A 16,033-nucleotide genomic window follows, 5' to 3' on the forward strand; every position below is an offset into this window, starting at 1 on the left:
AAAAGAAAAACGTTTAGTTATGGATAAACTTAATTATTCACTTGTGATATTTCTATCTTCACTACTCCTTTTGACCAAGATTACTTCTTCCTAATTGAATGAGAAGTTTAACCACTTGAAGGGAGACAGAGTTGCCTAGTTTCATGTAATGCAATTTGCAATACGAACGCGGTCGAGTCCTTCTGAAGTATGGAGCTGCCACAGTACACGAGCTGTATGAGGTTGCTGAGGCATGTTTCTTGATAACGTTCTTCAGTAAAGTTTTTTTATCCTGTCTTCAACCTCTTTACATAAATTATTGCACTTTCACGATATTTTGATATAGTTTTTGTCAAATTAATTTTACATAATGCTTTTAGAATTACACCCATAGCTAAGCGTTCTTGTAGGCAAGAGAATCGCAGCGATATCTTCTGCGCTGTTAATTTTAGATAGTAGTTCGCTGTCTTATTTATTTTTTTGTGTGTCTTGACACAGGTGCAAGATTTTTTTTTGTATCGGAGACTATGAATCTTTGAAGGAATAAAACTTCCAAATATCCTTTTGCGTCTCCGTGTTCGCGAATTTCATTGAGTTGTTACCAAGAAATTATTGAAGTTCCAATCATTTCATTAACCACAAAAATGAACCATTTTTCAGTTGACTCGAAGTTCTATTGATTCGAAGAGAATAGTACGAATTATCACCAGGAACTACTTTTTCAACGTAAATGGCGCCTTCGAAGTTTAACCACTCTCTCATCTTTTTTTTTTTTTTCTTTAAATCTCTGTGATTAGTGGGGCAGGTTTAGCTGAATTGTTATTTTGTTTTATTTATTAATTAATTTTTGGTATGAAACCACTTTTCATCGGAAATAATATGGCGTTTATGGGAAGGCTCCGAACAGCTGTTCATACAAAGTTTATCAGCTGTTTTCGCTGTCGTAGTTTCGGCTGATCAAACATCTGGGGTTTTCAAGCATCCCCAGAACTTTAAAACGATCATGGGACTTCGTTTATTGTTCACTCTGCACTTGCTAATGTATCTTTTATTGTTAAAAACATCAACAGAAAAACTACTAAACTAGTAAAGAAAATTGTTAACTTTAATGACACTTACAGTCGAATTTTCTCTAAATTGGAAACATTTACGAAAAAAAGGAAAAGGTGAAAAAATTAAAGCTCTTCCTTTGATGTCTCTCGACACAAATCTCAGTATCGGAGAAAACTATCAGGCTTTTTTTTAGATACTCTATTCATCGCACTCTACCGATCGATGTATGAATTCCTCTTCAATGTATCGAATGACAGTTTCAATTATCTGAGCGATAAGAATCCTGTGCCGGGGTAGGTTTCGTTTGCGTGGAGAGATTGTTATTGATGTACAAGTATTTTTTTACACGTTTACTAATGAAAAAGTAGCAATGCATATGTTAACATGTAGGGTTTAAATCAACTTTAGACCAGAATGCCGGTTTATCTTATATGTACAATCAGTAGTAATCATTGAGATGAAAAGATTTAAATGTGTCCATGGCCGCAATTGAAAAAGTTAAAATACTGGTACTTGGAGATTCAGGTAAATTATTCATTCGTAACTTTAAGAAACAAAAATAATAATAATATAATATGATTGTTATAATTAATAAATAGGTGTTGGGAAATCATCTTTAACACATCTGATTGCGCACAGTGAACCAATCAGCAATCCTTCATGGACAATTGGGTGTTCCGTAGATGTTAAGCTACATGAATACAGGGAAGGGACCCAGTACCAAAAAACCTACTTCATAGAATTATGGGACATTGGAGGAAGTAGCAATCATAGAAACACTAGAAGTGTATTTTATAATTCCGTTCACGGTATGTAAAATTTATTGCAGTTTTGTGTGATGATTAGATTTACTTTACCAATGACAGTCTAGAAATGTGAGGAAAATAGCTAATAACGAAAGGTGATATATTTTAATGTTACATAATGCTAAATCTAACCTCAATTGCTATAAAATTTATTTCATTTAACATCAGAGTTTAGAGTATAAGATGAACATAAAACAACTGTTCTCTTATTTTTAAATGCTAGTGCCTTAATGCCATTAACATTTTCGAACTACCTCGAATCAATATTATATTGGAGAAAGTACCAAACATTATTTTCTACTGCGAAAATAAATTCTACCCTAATTATGAAGTTAATGCCAATATTAAGACTATAGATAAAGGTTGTTGAAATTTAACTATATCATTACATTCAAAGTTTAAAGCGCAAATTCTAGCTTCTCAATGTTCAGTATTCTATGAAATTTTGTCCATATGAAAAACTCATTTACCATTATAATTTATAGAACTACCAACAACGAAGAAACAACTTTACAGGTGCTTTAGGATGATGAAGTTTATATGAGGTCATTTTAAATTTAAGTGAGGTAGCAATAACTCGCTTTTTAACGTTTGCTACTCAGTGACATTTTGCTCAGTAAAATGTACTTCTGAATCCATCAATGAGAAAAGTATCAACTTTATAGGAGCAATTGTAGAGGAGTTATTGCATTTAGAAGTTTATGTGACTCATTTTAAGAATTTATGATGCTTCAAAATCTTCAGAATCTGAAATATTTACACACTACCTCAAAAAGAAAAAATATATGAAGCTAAAACTAAACATTTTGTTTGCGTACAGTTACAAAATAAATACTAATAATGAAATTTAAATAATTGTAACTTAAATCATGAAATAAACTTTCATGAAAAAAATACCAATTAATGACTCTATTTTCCAGGATTGATTCTGGTACATGATTTGACTAATAGGAAGTCTCAGCAGAATTTAAGATATTGGCTACATGAGGTCATTAACACTGAAGGAGGAAAAAACAAACAAATATATGACGAATTTGATAGCGAGCAGTTTGCTGGTTCAACTTTGGTAAATTTTGTAATATTTATCTGATTATAATTGCTCCACCAATCATGAGAAGCAATTTTTTTGGTTTTTCTTCAGTGACAAGTTATTTAAAATAGAAGCTTTTAAAAGCTTGTGCTTTTTTTAAATCTTAAAATTTAGAAGGTTGTTTAACAACCTTACCCGTAGAGCTTCTCGAAATATAGGCCATCATTTTCTCTAACTTGAACCCATTAGCCAATAATTCCACTTCTTCCAAAACCTGTAGCTCTCGGTTATTGACAAAAATGCCAAATCCGTTATTTCCTTCTTCTTCCTTTCCAAGTAAAAGTTGGAACAAAAGATATAAAAAAAATGTATTATAATTTTTTGTCATAATTTTTATGCAAACTGTATTGTTTAGAAAATGTATTATATAAATTGTAACCTGCAGTTTCCAATGCTTGTGATTGGAACAAAATTAGATATGACTGGAGAGAATCGCCTTCATGAAAAACCTGTCCTGGATGTAGCTCAAGAATGGGGTGCTGATAAAATTTATTTGGTATGTTCTTTATTTATTTATTTATTTATTATTTTTAGAAAAGGGTTGTTCTAAGTGTTAACTTCTTCTTTTGACCTATAAAGAATTCCAGGGACTCAAGATCATTAGCTCCGGGCAGTAGTTCATCTGTTAAATTAAGTCGTTTTTTCGATAAGGTTATCGAGATGCGCTATAATACTAAAGAACTCCTGAATCCATATGGTTCTGATAAACGCCGCACATTTCCAGCAGCGTCAAGTATGAGTCCTAAATTGTATCATAACGATTAAATTGTTTATAAAGTAAGAATATATTTTTTTATTTAATTTTTATGTTGTTTAAAATTTTATTTTTTCCTAAAGTCAACGTATTTGAATTGTCGCTCAGAACGCCTTTTGTATATCTAACTTTAAGAATATTTTTCTTATGAATTAAATTAAATAGTTAAATACTAAATTGCGTTTTTTATTAAAAACTATTTTTTAAAGTTAGCTTGTTACTTGTTAAATATGGTCAGTCTTATTCCTGTAGACTATTCTTAATTATCTTATCGTGCTAGGAAGATGGAGTGTTGAGATCTTTTCCACATTTTTTGAAGTATTTTGTTATCGAAAACTCAAAATTTTTTGAGGTCGACTGAATAACTTTACTTAAGCCGATCTCTCATATTAGCCTTTGTATTTCCTCTTCCTATCTGCTGACTGATCTGCTTTCCTTTTCTTTCGGAAAACTTTATTTGACCCTTCAGTCATTTTTTAGAGGTACTCCTCTATAAAGACATTTTTGTCATTTTAACATTTTTTAGCACGGTAAAATAAAAGGTTAACAGCAAATGGTTCTAGAAAGCATTAGGCATCACACCTGTACTTGTAAATCTGCCGAATAAAAAAGCAGAAGGATATGATTTCTTAGTCGGGCGTTGTACCGGTTTGGCGTCTTATGATTTCGCGAAACTTACGCGTTTGCGGACCTATGGCAACGATAAGTGCACACTTTTTGACGATGATTTTTTTCTTATGAATATCGCAGATGACAACAGCGTATGGTCGAGAACGAATAGAGAGAGAAAAAAAAATTACTGGTCATTTGCCGAAATAAAAACAAGAAAGGTAAAAAATTGTTTTTGCTTACTGTTTCTTACATTAATGATTTCTGATTTCTCTCTTAATGCAATTCTCTCTTACTAAATTAAGAAAAGTTTGAAAGTATGCTGGGATATTCAATTATGTAGAAACCTCCAGTTCCAAATGAAAATTGGGCTGGTTTACCTTTTACGGGCAAGAATATGAATGCCTTGATTGTATCCTAGACCTGACAATATTGAACACGTCTCAATCCATTTTATTTTGGAATGTAGATCATATGTATCGGTTATCGGCAAACGCCCAAGTGTGTCAGTAAATAAAGGTCAACAATGTGGTCGGATTTGGTTGATTTTATCCCATTATAATATATTGGTATAATTGCTACAGATAGATTCTTTGAGGTTCATAGTTATCGGTTTAAACTTGATCATTATTGTTTTGTAACAATTTGTTCCTTTGAAATTAATCAGCGTTTTAACTAGACATTTTAAGATTTCAAACCGTTGATTAAAATGAAAACACATTATAAATAAAGAAGTAGCCATTTTTAATGTTTTAATACCGAAGTATTTTATTTAAGACGTAAATATATTTTTTGTCATTCACCTCTTGTCCTTAAATAAATATAGAATAATTTTTTTTTACGTGCTGGCACCTGGTGAAGGTTGGCTCAAGTCTTCTTAAAACAAGGATGAGATTATTAAAATATAACCTTACATCAAATTGGGTGCATGCTATAATTACATAAAAGTGCGACCTCATAAGGCCAAGGACCCTCATTTTAATGTTTTTCTTTTAAATATTTTAGTTTCAGATATCTGAGTTTTTCAGCTTTTGTTTTTAATTTTGTTCGTGGCCTAATGAGTATATTTAAACTTAGTATTCTAACGACATTCATACAAATATCTATAGCTTTATGGCATTCCTTCAACTAACATTTGGTATGAAATGCGGGATATTGTAAGGGAAGGTTTGAAGTAAAGTTTTCTAGAAAATTTAATTAAAACTGTCCGGTAGGACAGTTGTATAAGGGTTGATCGTCAAAAACTGCACGAAAAAGCGTAACGTTGAAAAACACCCAACTTTGATTTTTTTTTTCTCTTTTTGTATAAAAGATAAAATTCCCAAATTTTCTTTAAAATATAGGGCAAACCCTCCTTTATAACTGTAATTTTTTGCATCAACCCAGATCTAATAGATTTCGAGAAAAAAGTTGTTGAAAATGAGCAAAAACGGCTTTTTCAAAAATTGGTCTTGTTCTTGTTGTTGTTGTTGTTCTTCTTGTTGTTACCTTTTTTGTAAACAACGTACAGCCTAAACGCGCGTACCGATTTTCATGAATGAGGTGTCAATCGATTCGGAATTTTATGTAGATGTGCCTTTTGGGGGTCTCGACGCTGTACATCGAATGGGAGAGGAGTTAGCCCCCTTTATGTAAGGCCCCCTCAAAAATTATTATTACTAATTACTCTGTAAATCTTGGCCCGATTATGATAAAATATGGTAGGATGATTAAGTTAGGGCTCCCCTACGTAACATTAAAGCGGCGATCAGCTCTTTCACTTGTTAAGAGGAAGTATAGCAATCGTTTCAAATTATCTGACACGTGAACCGATTTTCATGAATGAAGTGTCATTCGAATCGAAATTTTGTATAGATTTGCACTTTAAAAGTCTCGACGCTATGCCTCATGAGGAGGGGAGTTTGCCTCACCAAAGTAAGGCCCTTTCTAAAACTATTAATACTAATATTTCTATAACGCTTTGTCTGATTTTGATAAAATTTAGCAAGAAGAAGTGGTTAAAGCTCCTCTACGTGGCTGTTAAGTGCCATCATGCTCTTACACCTACTAAGAGAAAGTATTGCAATCGTTAAAATTATCAATGAGTGAACCGATTTACACCAATGAATTGTCGTTCGATTCAAAATCTTTGCCTTTTAGGGAGCAATACTGTAATTGCAGTTTATTTTTCTTACTCCTCTTAAAAGAAAGTACTGAAATCGCAGTTTAATTTTGTTACTTAAGTACAAATACCTTCCTATTTTATTCAAAACGTTTTCTCAAAAAAAATTTGTTATTGAGGATGGTTTGGGCACCGCAACTATAATTATTCTTTAAAAAGATCTCACCAGTGGTAGTTACGGTTCCGACTTGACACCTTATCAGGTTATAATGATAGAATTGCTTATTCTGATTTTAAAAAAATCTGTAAAGCAGATATGTAACTTTGCAAAATAGACAAAAAGAAAAATCTATCCAAAGGGTACAAAAATCTCCTTAACAAAAACTTACAGTTTAAAAAGTTAAGTATAAGGGTTGATTAAACGCCAAAAGGTACACAAATCAGCAAGTACCCAACATTTCATTAATACTTCATTGATATTATTTAAGTAATTTTACCGCATTAATTTTTATTCATATTTTTTAAAATTTATTAGATGTCACAGACCCTTATGCTGGCCAGTTCATTCATTATATTTTTTTGTTATAATTTTGATAAAATGTATAATATATCTTCGTTATTAAATAGGTACTTTATTTTAACTCTATTCCAAATTATTCTTCTGATTTATCTTTAATATGCCCTTTATTTTGAGTAGTCACATATACATGCATGTTAAAGTAGAAAAAGACTAAGAGTCGGCTACTGTTTAAATTTGAATCAATATTTTTGGATTTAAAAGAATATTTCAGTCTTGAATTCGTCTTACCGAAATATTCGTGAGTACAAATCACACACAGTTAATAACAAGTAGATTATTCTACAATAATTATTCATTTCTCAATTGTAATTTAATTTAGTCCCCCTAATTTTACTTATAGTAAAATACTGGAATAATTAGCTGTCCTAAAAATAAGCATATCTTATTTTTTTTATATTACACATATACAACATTGTGGGAAGAACACCTAGATTGAGAATGTAATTGAAGAAAACTATATTATTTATGATAAAGCCAGATTAATTTATTATCTATCATTATAAACATTTGACTACTTCATAAAATGACAATTACTTTAATCGAAGAATGAACTTAAACCGACGACTTTTATTTAAAAATACAAATAAACAAAATAATTAATATATGTTGGTGTGAGCATTTTTTTAAAAGAAGTATTTGAATTTTTTAGCCTCATATTTTTTTTCATTTTTTATAACGTTTTAGTTTGATTGTTATATATAAAATAGATATTATAGTTAATCTACAGTGCTACTTGAACAAATATTTTGTAGATGTAAATGGCCAGCATAAGGGTCTGTGACATCTAATAAATTTTAAAAAAATGAATAAAAATTAATGCGGTAAAATTACTTAAATAATATCAATGAAGTATTAATGAAATGTTGGGTACTTGCTGATTTGTGTACCTTTTGGCGTTTAATCAACCCTTATACTTAACTTTTTAAACTGTAAGTTTTTGTTAAGGAGTTAGGTATGTGAATTGTAGTAAGAGAAAGACTTAAAGATTCATACTTATCCAGGGGCTTAACGCCCAGCTTCCAAACAAAGCATCGTGAAAGTAGAGGAAGCAAATAGCTTTCTAGTAATATTTTTCTTTTATAAATTTTCGTAGTTGCACGTGGAACTCGAAACTTGAGCCTTTCCAATAACAAGTTCGAGGAAATCTAATTAAATAATAAATTAATAAGTACTAGGTGATTATGAAAGTTATAAATTAATTTGTACTAGGATTTTTATTTACAGTTATACAAAAACCAACATTCTAATGAAAAAATATAGTAGAAATAATTACTAATTCTTAATTAAAACTTTTAATACTTTTTAATTTTAAATTCTAAGAAAGTTACTTTTAAAAATTGAGCACACCTATGTATACAATATGTTTTACATATGAATCTTTTAAAGAAAAAATTAATTAGTAATATTTATTAGTAAAAAATACAATAAGTTTAATAAAAAAAAGAATTTGTGTACGGAAATAGGTAACTGGAATGTCACAAAATAAATAAGTAGGTTGAAATTTGACTTTTAAAGATTTCTGAAACGCCTATGATGCGAATATTGCAGGAAGATTTGGAATTATAACCTTATAGATGTTGGAATGTAGACAATATGTCACAAATTTCGAAATCTCATTTAAAAAAAAATGTTTAAAAACTCAATCTTTATTTTATATTGAAATTTTGAACTTGAACGATAGAATTTTCTCTCTAGAATACGTTAGACTCGGTTACTCAGTTACCCAGAAATAGCAAGCCGTAGTTATTCCTCTCCTGCTCCAAAAGTACCAAGAGTTATCTTCCGGAACAGTGGTTGTCATAGGTTGTCTTCGTCATAGGATCTAAGATCGTCCAATTCAGGAGCGATATACCCATTTCGACCGCCTATCAGGTTCTACCACGCAATTGCAAACTGAGGAAGTTTCTCAAATCTAACTATAAAAATTATCTCTGCTACTTGGTGACACCAAGACACTCACCGGAATAATGATGAAATTTGGGAAAACAGAGAGTGGCTACTTTCTGCTGTCATCCTGTTTAATATTTATTCTGTAGTTCTATGAATGATTAGGTATCTTTCTTTTTCATTTATATTTGGCATAAAATTAACCTTTTTATAAAGACAAGAGTGTTTTCACCTCACTTTAAAGAATTTCTCAATTTTTTTTTTAATAGAATTCGTAATTCTTCAGCCTTATTTCTTTTTTTCCCCTGACTAATATTTAATTTACTTAGTGCCATGCGTCCTGCTAATATATCTTGCCGTATTGTAATAATCCTGTTCATAGACGTCAGGTATCAGTCCTTTTGCACCAGAATTGTAAACCATTTCTACAGTTGTTGTACCTGTTAGTTGTTTTTCATAATTTATCAGTTGACTAAAAAAGCCATTATTAGGACGGATACAGGGTCGTCTTGAATGTACATGGTGGTATGCTTCAGACAATGTCATTTTTTTATGTTTAATTAAATATCCAATGCAAAGTGATACAGATCTGCTAACCCCAGCCAAACAGTGTACTAGCGTTTTTCCACCTTCTTTTTCTACCTGCAGCAAATGAGGTAAGGTAATTAATGTTGTAATGACAAATGTTATTTCACGATTAGCAATTAAATGCATTTCAGTGAAATTAACAAATTTTATGCAGTTGAATGCTTTATAATGACAAAAGATACGAGCATAATTTTGAGGACATAAATGTAATAAGAATGCACGGTTAGAAAAAGCAATTCACAGTTAGTACACATTAGAAGAAACCACTAAAAAAACTGTTAAAAATAAAAGCACAGCTTCGAGATAAAAATTTTAGAATGGTGTCAAGCAAATTTAAAAGAGTAGATTATAAACCAGGCAAAAGTAAAATTTGTTGACGAAAAAGGAAACGTGCAAAACTAAAATAGAGCCCTAACATTTTTAAGAGCTGCAGTATTATTTTAAGTGGAACTTAAGCACCTTTCAAAGTTTAAGCCTTGTAGTTCCACAGGTTTTACAAAACCAAGAGCCCTCATGTAATTCGACTGAAGTACGGAAAGTTTTAATGAAAAAGAGTTTGACAGTCTATTTAAATATTTTTGCTGCCATGAAAGTGGAAAATTCATAGCAATGAATGGGTTGATTATAAAAGTATAATCTTTATTCGGAAATGTCCCCTAGATTAGTAGAGTTTCCGGAAGAAAGAGAATTTTGTGATGCCCAAGTCTACCAAACATTGATTTTCCCTGAAAACTGAAGTTTTTGCCACAGCTGAGTTTATCAAAATCGATTAAGTAAAGTGCTATGGCTGGTTAATCGATTTGATCCGAAAACATTCTGTTGGGTCATTAGGTAGCAACTGGCAATATCAAATTTAAACCATCTGTGATTGCCTGCTTTTTTTTTTATTTTGGAGACTACGAACAGAAATACTATCACATATCAATTTGTAAAAAGCATTATTTTAATCTTAAGATATATATTTCAGTGTGAAGTAAACATTTGAAAATCAGCACGAAATTATAAAGCACATGCTTGGTGAGATTATTTTCATAAAATCAATTATTACTATTTTTACCATACTTTATGTATAATGTCTGCCACAATATCGAAATGCGAACTCAAATCACTTTCAACAGAATCCATAACATTGACCGTATGATGAAGTTTAACAGACGATGGTACTGGTATTACTGGAAGTTCTGGAGAAGCTGATATTATACATGTAATGCCCAGTTTTGAGAGACTATTGTTGCTTAACATTGGTGCACCGCATAACAGTAAGTAGGGATTTATTTCTGAAATTGAAAACCTAAAAAGGAATATTAATAAGTACAACTGAAACTTCCTAAAAATATATAGAAAGGAATAAACAAATCTTACATGCTTGAACTTCCATTCAAATTTGTAGTGCATTTATTTTCTTGTATAGTGTTTGAATTGTTTAATTTAGCGGTTCCCATTATTCAAAAATACTAGTTGTGAATTATAGATTAATTAACCAGTTTTGAAGTGTCGTAATTAAAAAATAAATAAAACTGACTGTTAATTATTGAGGTTGATGAATTCCACATAAATGTACACAAAACTGATTACGAGCTGCCGACTATTGACTTCACCACTTTCTACTTCGGACGCTGGGTAAACACTGACACGCTGTGGATCTTCATGCCAAGAATGTGCTCACATTCCACTGTGGTTTCTTTAGAGACACCGAAACATACGCACACGCACCTACACATTAGTAATGCTCCCCTCCAATTCCACTATCTATTCCATACTTTTTTTTTATTTAAAAAAAAAAATACAATATTTAAATTATTAAAAGTCAAGTAATCGCCTTATTTTCAGGCTGGGCTTGACGTCCAACTACCAATTCGGTCAACATTTATATTATCAATAAAATCAGTTTCAATAAATTTTATATGGTACTTTATTTTAGTTGAGAAATTCAGTTTCAATAATAAAAATCTTAATTACTAACCACATTATTGGTGCAAAATTTTACTGCACTATTCTTAAAACTGTTAGGAATTATTGGAAAGAGATACACTCTATGACAACGAACAGTCCAACGACCTGGCTTTACAGGGAATACTAAATTAACAATTATTCCTTTTTTACCTTTGCACTACACTTCAATCCCTTCTACAAGGAATCATACACGGTGAATTCAGACTAAGCTGAAGATAAATTTTTGTCCAGACTTCTATGAAAGCAATGCTCTATTCAAAGTGTCAACAGGGTCGTGATCTCTTGAATTACTTATTCGAAATTGGTTTATACAAAAGCCTCCTCATTCATTTTGCCTATATTAGAAAAATGGAGGTAGAGGTGTGAGAAATTGTTCAGATAATCTTATCTGCTGGAACTAATGGTCGTCCGACTTAGTTTTTTCTGGTCGCCTTTAAGGTCGACATTGACGGGTGAAGTTAGAAGTATTGTTAAAGTGTATAAAATTGCTTATCGCGGATTTGGAGGGCTAAGAGTTGGTCACAACTTCAATCTAACTGCCGACAATCAGGTTAAAATCAAGTACTGGATTAGAAAACAAACCTGAAAAATGAAGGCACATTTTGAGGGAAAACGCAATGATCTGGTCTACAGATTTTTGTGGAAGAAGTTCTGGCTACCTTGTGTACTTCTCGAAGGTTTCCTCAGACTGTGCAGCTGGCGAAATGGCATAATTAGGTTACTAACTAAAAAAATCAATAGAAAAGCTGTATTTAATAGATTTATAACTAAGAACTTGGCCACTCTTACAATTAAACAAACCCTGGCTTTCAGAGGTGAAAAAACGTATCTAAAAAATAACTCGTGAGTCTTCAGTGTAATACGACGTAATAATGAGGATTAAATTAGGTCCTAAATAAAATACATAAAATGAAACGACCGCATGTGTAAATTAGACGAATAGGTGTTTCAGTAAACACGGGTTTCTTAAAAATAACCTTTGATAACTTATAATTATAAAAGACTTAGCATTTGTTAAAAGCCGACTTTTGTTAAACTTTATCATTTATTTATAAACAAATATTTCTTAAAGTTAGATAATCTCTCTTTTCTACCATAACTACATAACAAGTTTCTATGTACTATTTCAAATATCCATGCTTGTACCTTTTGTACTTATATTATTTTAGACTGAGGATGAAATCTTGACGTTTCAGATGTAGTCAGAAGGATGAATCAATCAATTATGAGATTGTGAAGTGGTTTCCTATGATCATACTTTAGTAATTTAATACTTTAAAATAAATTAGTATGAGATTAGGTTGAGATATAGACGGTATAATCTAAATTAGTGTCAAGTTAAATAATGAGTTTTTTAATGTGGCTAACAAATTAATTTAATTTGTTGAGTGGACAAGATTTTTGATTGTTTATACAGATTATTTGAAAACATTATTTCATTCAGTCTCTAGATCTCTCTCACACAGTAATATTGTTTGTGTTTAATTTATAATCCTAAATTATTCAGCGCATAATTATTCTTCCATATTTTGTTTATATTTTTTATTTTCTCTTATTTTTGAATGGAATTAAATAGAGCGCCCCTGAGATATCAATATGAATGAAATGTACGATGAGAGACCAAACAAGAATCTCTCTCTCTCCCGCCCTTCTTCACGACGCGTTCTATTGAAGGGAGATTATAGAATAGTTGGTTTTGTGCCAAGAATGTGCGCTGCTCACTTGGCAGAAAGGAATCTTAAGAATTTATTCTTTACCTTTTGCCAAAAAGTAAAAAAAAAGAATTACGTAAAGGAAAAAAAATTAATGTTCTTTTTTTATGTATCTATCCATTATTGCAAAAAAAAGGCTTTGTACGGATGTAGAGAACTTAAATAGTTATTATTATAAATATTATAAAAATCAAATATATACTGTGTAATATATTTTTAAAAATCATCATAATGAAAACTCCTAATTTGTAAACATAATTTTATTGTCGAGTACGGCCAGCAAGAGGTTAATAGTAACCAGATAGTGAAAAAACATTCCCTGTTCGTTTTCTTTAAGGTGACATTTGATCAGCTGAGAAGGAATGGTGAATTCCAACCAGTCAACGAGGCTTGGTTTTTCTACAAAGCTGATTCTCGTAGACGAATATGTTCTCTGGGAACCATTGATTGTTAGCAATCAGTGAAAGATGTGAAGAGAGTTAAGTTGATAGTCGTGTTAAACAGAGGGCTAATCTCACCGACCCTTTACAATATCTTAGAGATGAGTGTCAGGAAACTGCCTGTATTAAGGATCAGGATAAACCGAAATATTAAAACCTGTTCGGGGCGTCCAAATGGTAGATGGATTAAGAAGTAGGTTAAGTTCGGTCATGTGCGCAGATTAGAAGAGACACAAGTCTTAGGGTTAGCACTGTACGGTATCCTGATGAAAGAGATCCCCTTAGAAGATGAGGATGTGATGGAAGGTGTGGGAGAAGGGTGAAGAACGAAGGTGGACAATTAGGTCGGCTTGGCAGGCGAAGGAAAATATTTGCAGTAGGCAAAGATAGAGAAGAGTGCTACACGAGGTCTGGTCCAAGGGCACCTCCATCAGGGTGTAGGTAATTTCTTTTTTTAAATTTCAGATATTTAATTTAATATTAAGATATTAATTGAAAGTATTGAACATCTAGTTGAAGAAAATAGGTTAATCGGAAGTGCGAAGATGCAAAAGAGATTTCTATGAAATCTACATTTTAATTAAGTGACACTTTTCGTTCGGGTAATTTGAAAGTTCTGTTTTAAGTTTTGTTTGCCAGTTGCTATACCAGTTCAAGGAAGTTAATATTGAAGTAAAATGTAGTTTTATAGCCTAAACATAAATCTTAGCCTTTAACTTTTATCACTTTCTTCTGTTTTCACGTTTAAAGAAAATTAGTAAATTTTAATAACAGTAATAAAGCGATATGAGTGAATGTCAAAACCAGATTTTTTTTGAATTCAGTTATTTAATTACCTTAAATTAACAAAACATATTTGAATCATTAATAATAACTTTGTTTTACAAACTGTGAAACAGTAATAAATCCGAAGTTAATATTAGTGAACATTTTGCAACAATTTATTAGCGAAATGATTTACTACTTCATGATGAAAATATATATTTTTTACTGGCACCGTTTCATTTAGAAGATAATTTGTCATACTCTTTATTTAAACATAATTTTTTTTTTATTGCTGTTTTAACTCGAACAGTTTTAAGGTTAAAACTTTTTCACAAGTCGCTCGTACACGTTACTATTACCTGCTTCATGTTTGAGAGCTAAACTCTCTGATCTGGACTAGATTAGTAACGGAAATGAGTTGCCTGCGCTATGGGTAGTTAATTTCAAAGCTGCTCGTGAGGACACCAAATCTGTGCTCTCCAGTTAAAAAAAACTGTCTACCCTAACGAAGTAATAAATAAGAGAATTACATCATTTTTAGATAAAGTGGTACAACGGTTAATTTCATTGTTAGTCCAGATGTAAATGTCACGCCACTATATTGTAGATCACCTTCCACTTATCATATATTATTAAATACAATACTATAAACTCCAAGTTTAAAATAAATTATTCAATAGGAACTTTAGTAAAATAAAAATTGGAAAAGAAATTTTTATAAAGTTTCATATCACATATAAAATCAAAGAATTTCAATCATAATTTCGGAAACCAAATATAATGGTAAAATATAACGAATTTTGAAAACATTTTATGGCAATTTTTGTGGACGCTTCAATAAAAATGCTTTCCATAATCAATGTTGAATGAACGTTCTAAATTATTCGATGTAACATAATGGAATTTCTTTTTATATATGTATGAGATATTAATAACGTTTGAAAACTATTTCAAAGCATGAAAAAAAGTTTGGTTTGTAATGTATCTATTTTTAGATGAACCAATTTCTAGAGTTTTTTTTTGTTTGTTTGTCGATTGCACTATAGGGGCACAATTTTCCAAATCTTATAAAATAGCAGCTTAATGTAAGTATAATTAATGACAATTTCGTGACATTGAAATCAAGAATATTTATTAAAATGAAAAGATAACATTAAACATTAAAGATATCAATAAACACTTAGAGTAGAGAAATTTTCCAGTTGGTAATCACCAACAAAATTACTCTATTGACTCTATTTATAGAGACTATTTATTTCTTATAAAATTAAGTATTTATTTGACTAATTATTATTAGGAAGGTAACTGTACTAGAGGATTGTATGTGTTCTGAGGTTAAGGTACGATACGAACGATTTCGGTAACAAATATATATATATTTTTTTAAATAGAATGGAGACAAGACATTGATGATTATAGAACGAAGAACTTTAGACTTCAATGAATGGATTCATTAAAGATTTAAGCGTTCAGTTGTGCTCTACAACTCATAGCTGCTGGTTCAGACTGGTAAAATGTTTTTAGCCATTTCTGTTAAAGAGTAAGGGCCTATTGGTCTCCGATAGCTATGGATAAGAATGCGGTGTAGTCAGCTTAGGTAAATAAGAAAATTCTTAGGATGTTAGAATGTCCTAAGTGAAAACAGGATGGAATGCTACCTTTCGCTACTCAAACATTAGCTTGGCTGGAAGGAGAAATGGTAGGACCTGCTTGGTC

General features: G+C 31.1%; 2 protein-coding genes and 1 long non-coding RNA gene across 11 annotated transcripts; 2 read left to right on the forward strand and 1 right to left on the reverse strand.

Moving 5' to 3' along the window:
• Positions 1–1,286: 1,286 nt before the first annotated feature.
• On the forward strand, positions 1,287–3,730 carry LOC141453774 (rab-like protein 3). 2 transcript variants are annotated; one of them, XM_074127362.1, is made up of 5 exons: positions 1,287–1,557; positions 1,632–1,841; positions 2,759–2,904; positions 3,284–3,424; positions 3,508–3,730. In XM_074127362.1, exons 1-5 carry the CDS (start codon positions 1,512–1,514, stop codon positions 3,691–3,693), a joined length of 729 nt encoding a protein of 242 aa, XP_073983463.1. In that variant the 5' UTR covers positions 1,287–1,511; the 3' UTR covers positions 3,694–3,730. The 2 variants fall into 2 exon arrangements, with proteins under 2 accessions (XP_073983463.1, XP_073983466.1); XM_074127365.1 differs by having other exon boundaries at positions 1,288–1,557; positions 3,314–3,424.
• A 4,441-nt stretch (positions 3,731–8,171) lies between these two features.
• LOC141453786 (dual specificity protein phosphatase 14-like) lies at positions 8,172–12,349 on the reverse strand. 7 transcript variants are annotated; one of them, XM_074127389.1, is made up of 5 exons: positions 11,983–12,342; positions 10,970–11,128; positions 10,810–10,901; positions 10,510–10,738; positions 8,172–9,501 (listed from the first exon to the last, which is right to left on the reverse strand). In XM_074127389.1, exons 3-5 carry the CDS (start codon positions 10,887–10,889, stop codon positions 9,181–9,183), a joined length of 630 nt encoding a protein of 209 aa, XP_073983490.1. In that variant the 5' UTR covers positions 10,890–10,901; positions 10,970–11,128; positions 11,983–12,342; the 3' UTR covers positions 8,172–9,180. The 7 variants fall into 7 exon arrangements, with proteins under 7 accessions (XP_073983490.1, XP_073983499.1, XP_073983511.1 ...); XM_074127398.1 differs by lacking the exon at positions 10,810–10,901 and having other exon boundaries at positions 10,510–10,724; positions 11,983–12,349; XM_074127410.1 differs by lacking the exon at positions 10,810–10,901 and having other exon boundaries at positions 10,510–10,724; positions 10,970–11,160; positions 11,983–12,349.
• LOC141453802 (uncharacterized) lies at positions 9,500–14,358 on the forward strand. Of its 2 annotated transcripts, none has more exons than XR_012458188.1 (3): positions 9,500–10,464; positions 10,566–10,706; positions 12,977–14,358. It is a non-coding gene; the product is annotated as an uncharacterized lncRNA (long non-coding RNA). The 2 variants fall into 2 exon arrangements; XR_012458189.1 differs by lacking the exon at positions 12,977–14,358 and adding an exon at positions 12,597–12,970.
• Positions 14,359–16,033: the final 1,675 nt, after the last annotated feature.

Source organism: Rhodnius prolixus, unplaced genomic scaffold, assembly GCF_049639745.1.
Source record: "Rhodnius prolixus isolate KJV_2025 unplaced genomic scaffold, Rpr scaffold_1, whole genome shotgun sequence".
Classification (NCBI taxonomy): Eukaryota; Metazoa; Arthropoda; class Insecta; order Hemiptera; family Reduviidae; genus Rhodnius; species Rhodnius prolixus.

Coding starts and splice junctions, on each gene's coding strand:
- LOC141453774 (XM_074127362.1), top strand. CDS start 1,512: ATGGCCGCAATTGAAAAAGTTAAAATACTGGTACTTGGAGATTCAG. Junction 1,558..1,631: donor ACTGGTACTTGGAGATTCAG/GTAAATTATTCA, acceptor ATTAATAAATAG/GTGTTGGGAAATCATCTTTA. Junction 3,425..3,507: donor GTGCTGATAAAATTTATTTG/GTATGTTCTTTA, acceptor TGACCTATAAAG/AATTCCAGGGACTCAAGATC.
- LOC141453786 (XM_074127389.1), bottom strand. CDS start 10,889: ATGGGAACCGCTAAATTAAACAATTCAAACACTATACAAGAAAATAAA. Junction 10,739..10,809: donor TTGAATGGAAGTTCAAGCAT/GTAAGATTTGTT, acceptor ATTCCTTTTTAG/GTTTTCAATTTCAGAAATAA. Junction 9,502..10,509: donor TGGCAGACATTATACATAAA/GTATGGTAAAAA, acceptor CATTTGCTGCAG/GTAGAAAAAGAAGGTGGAAA.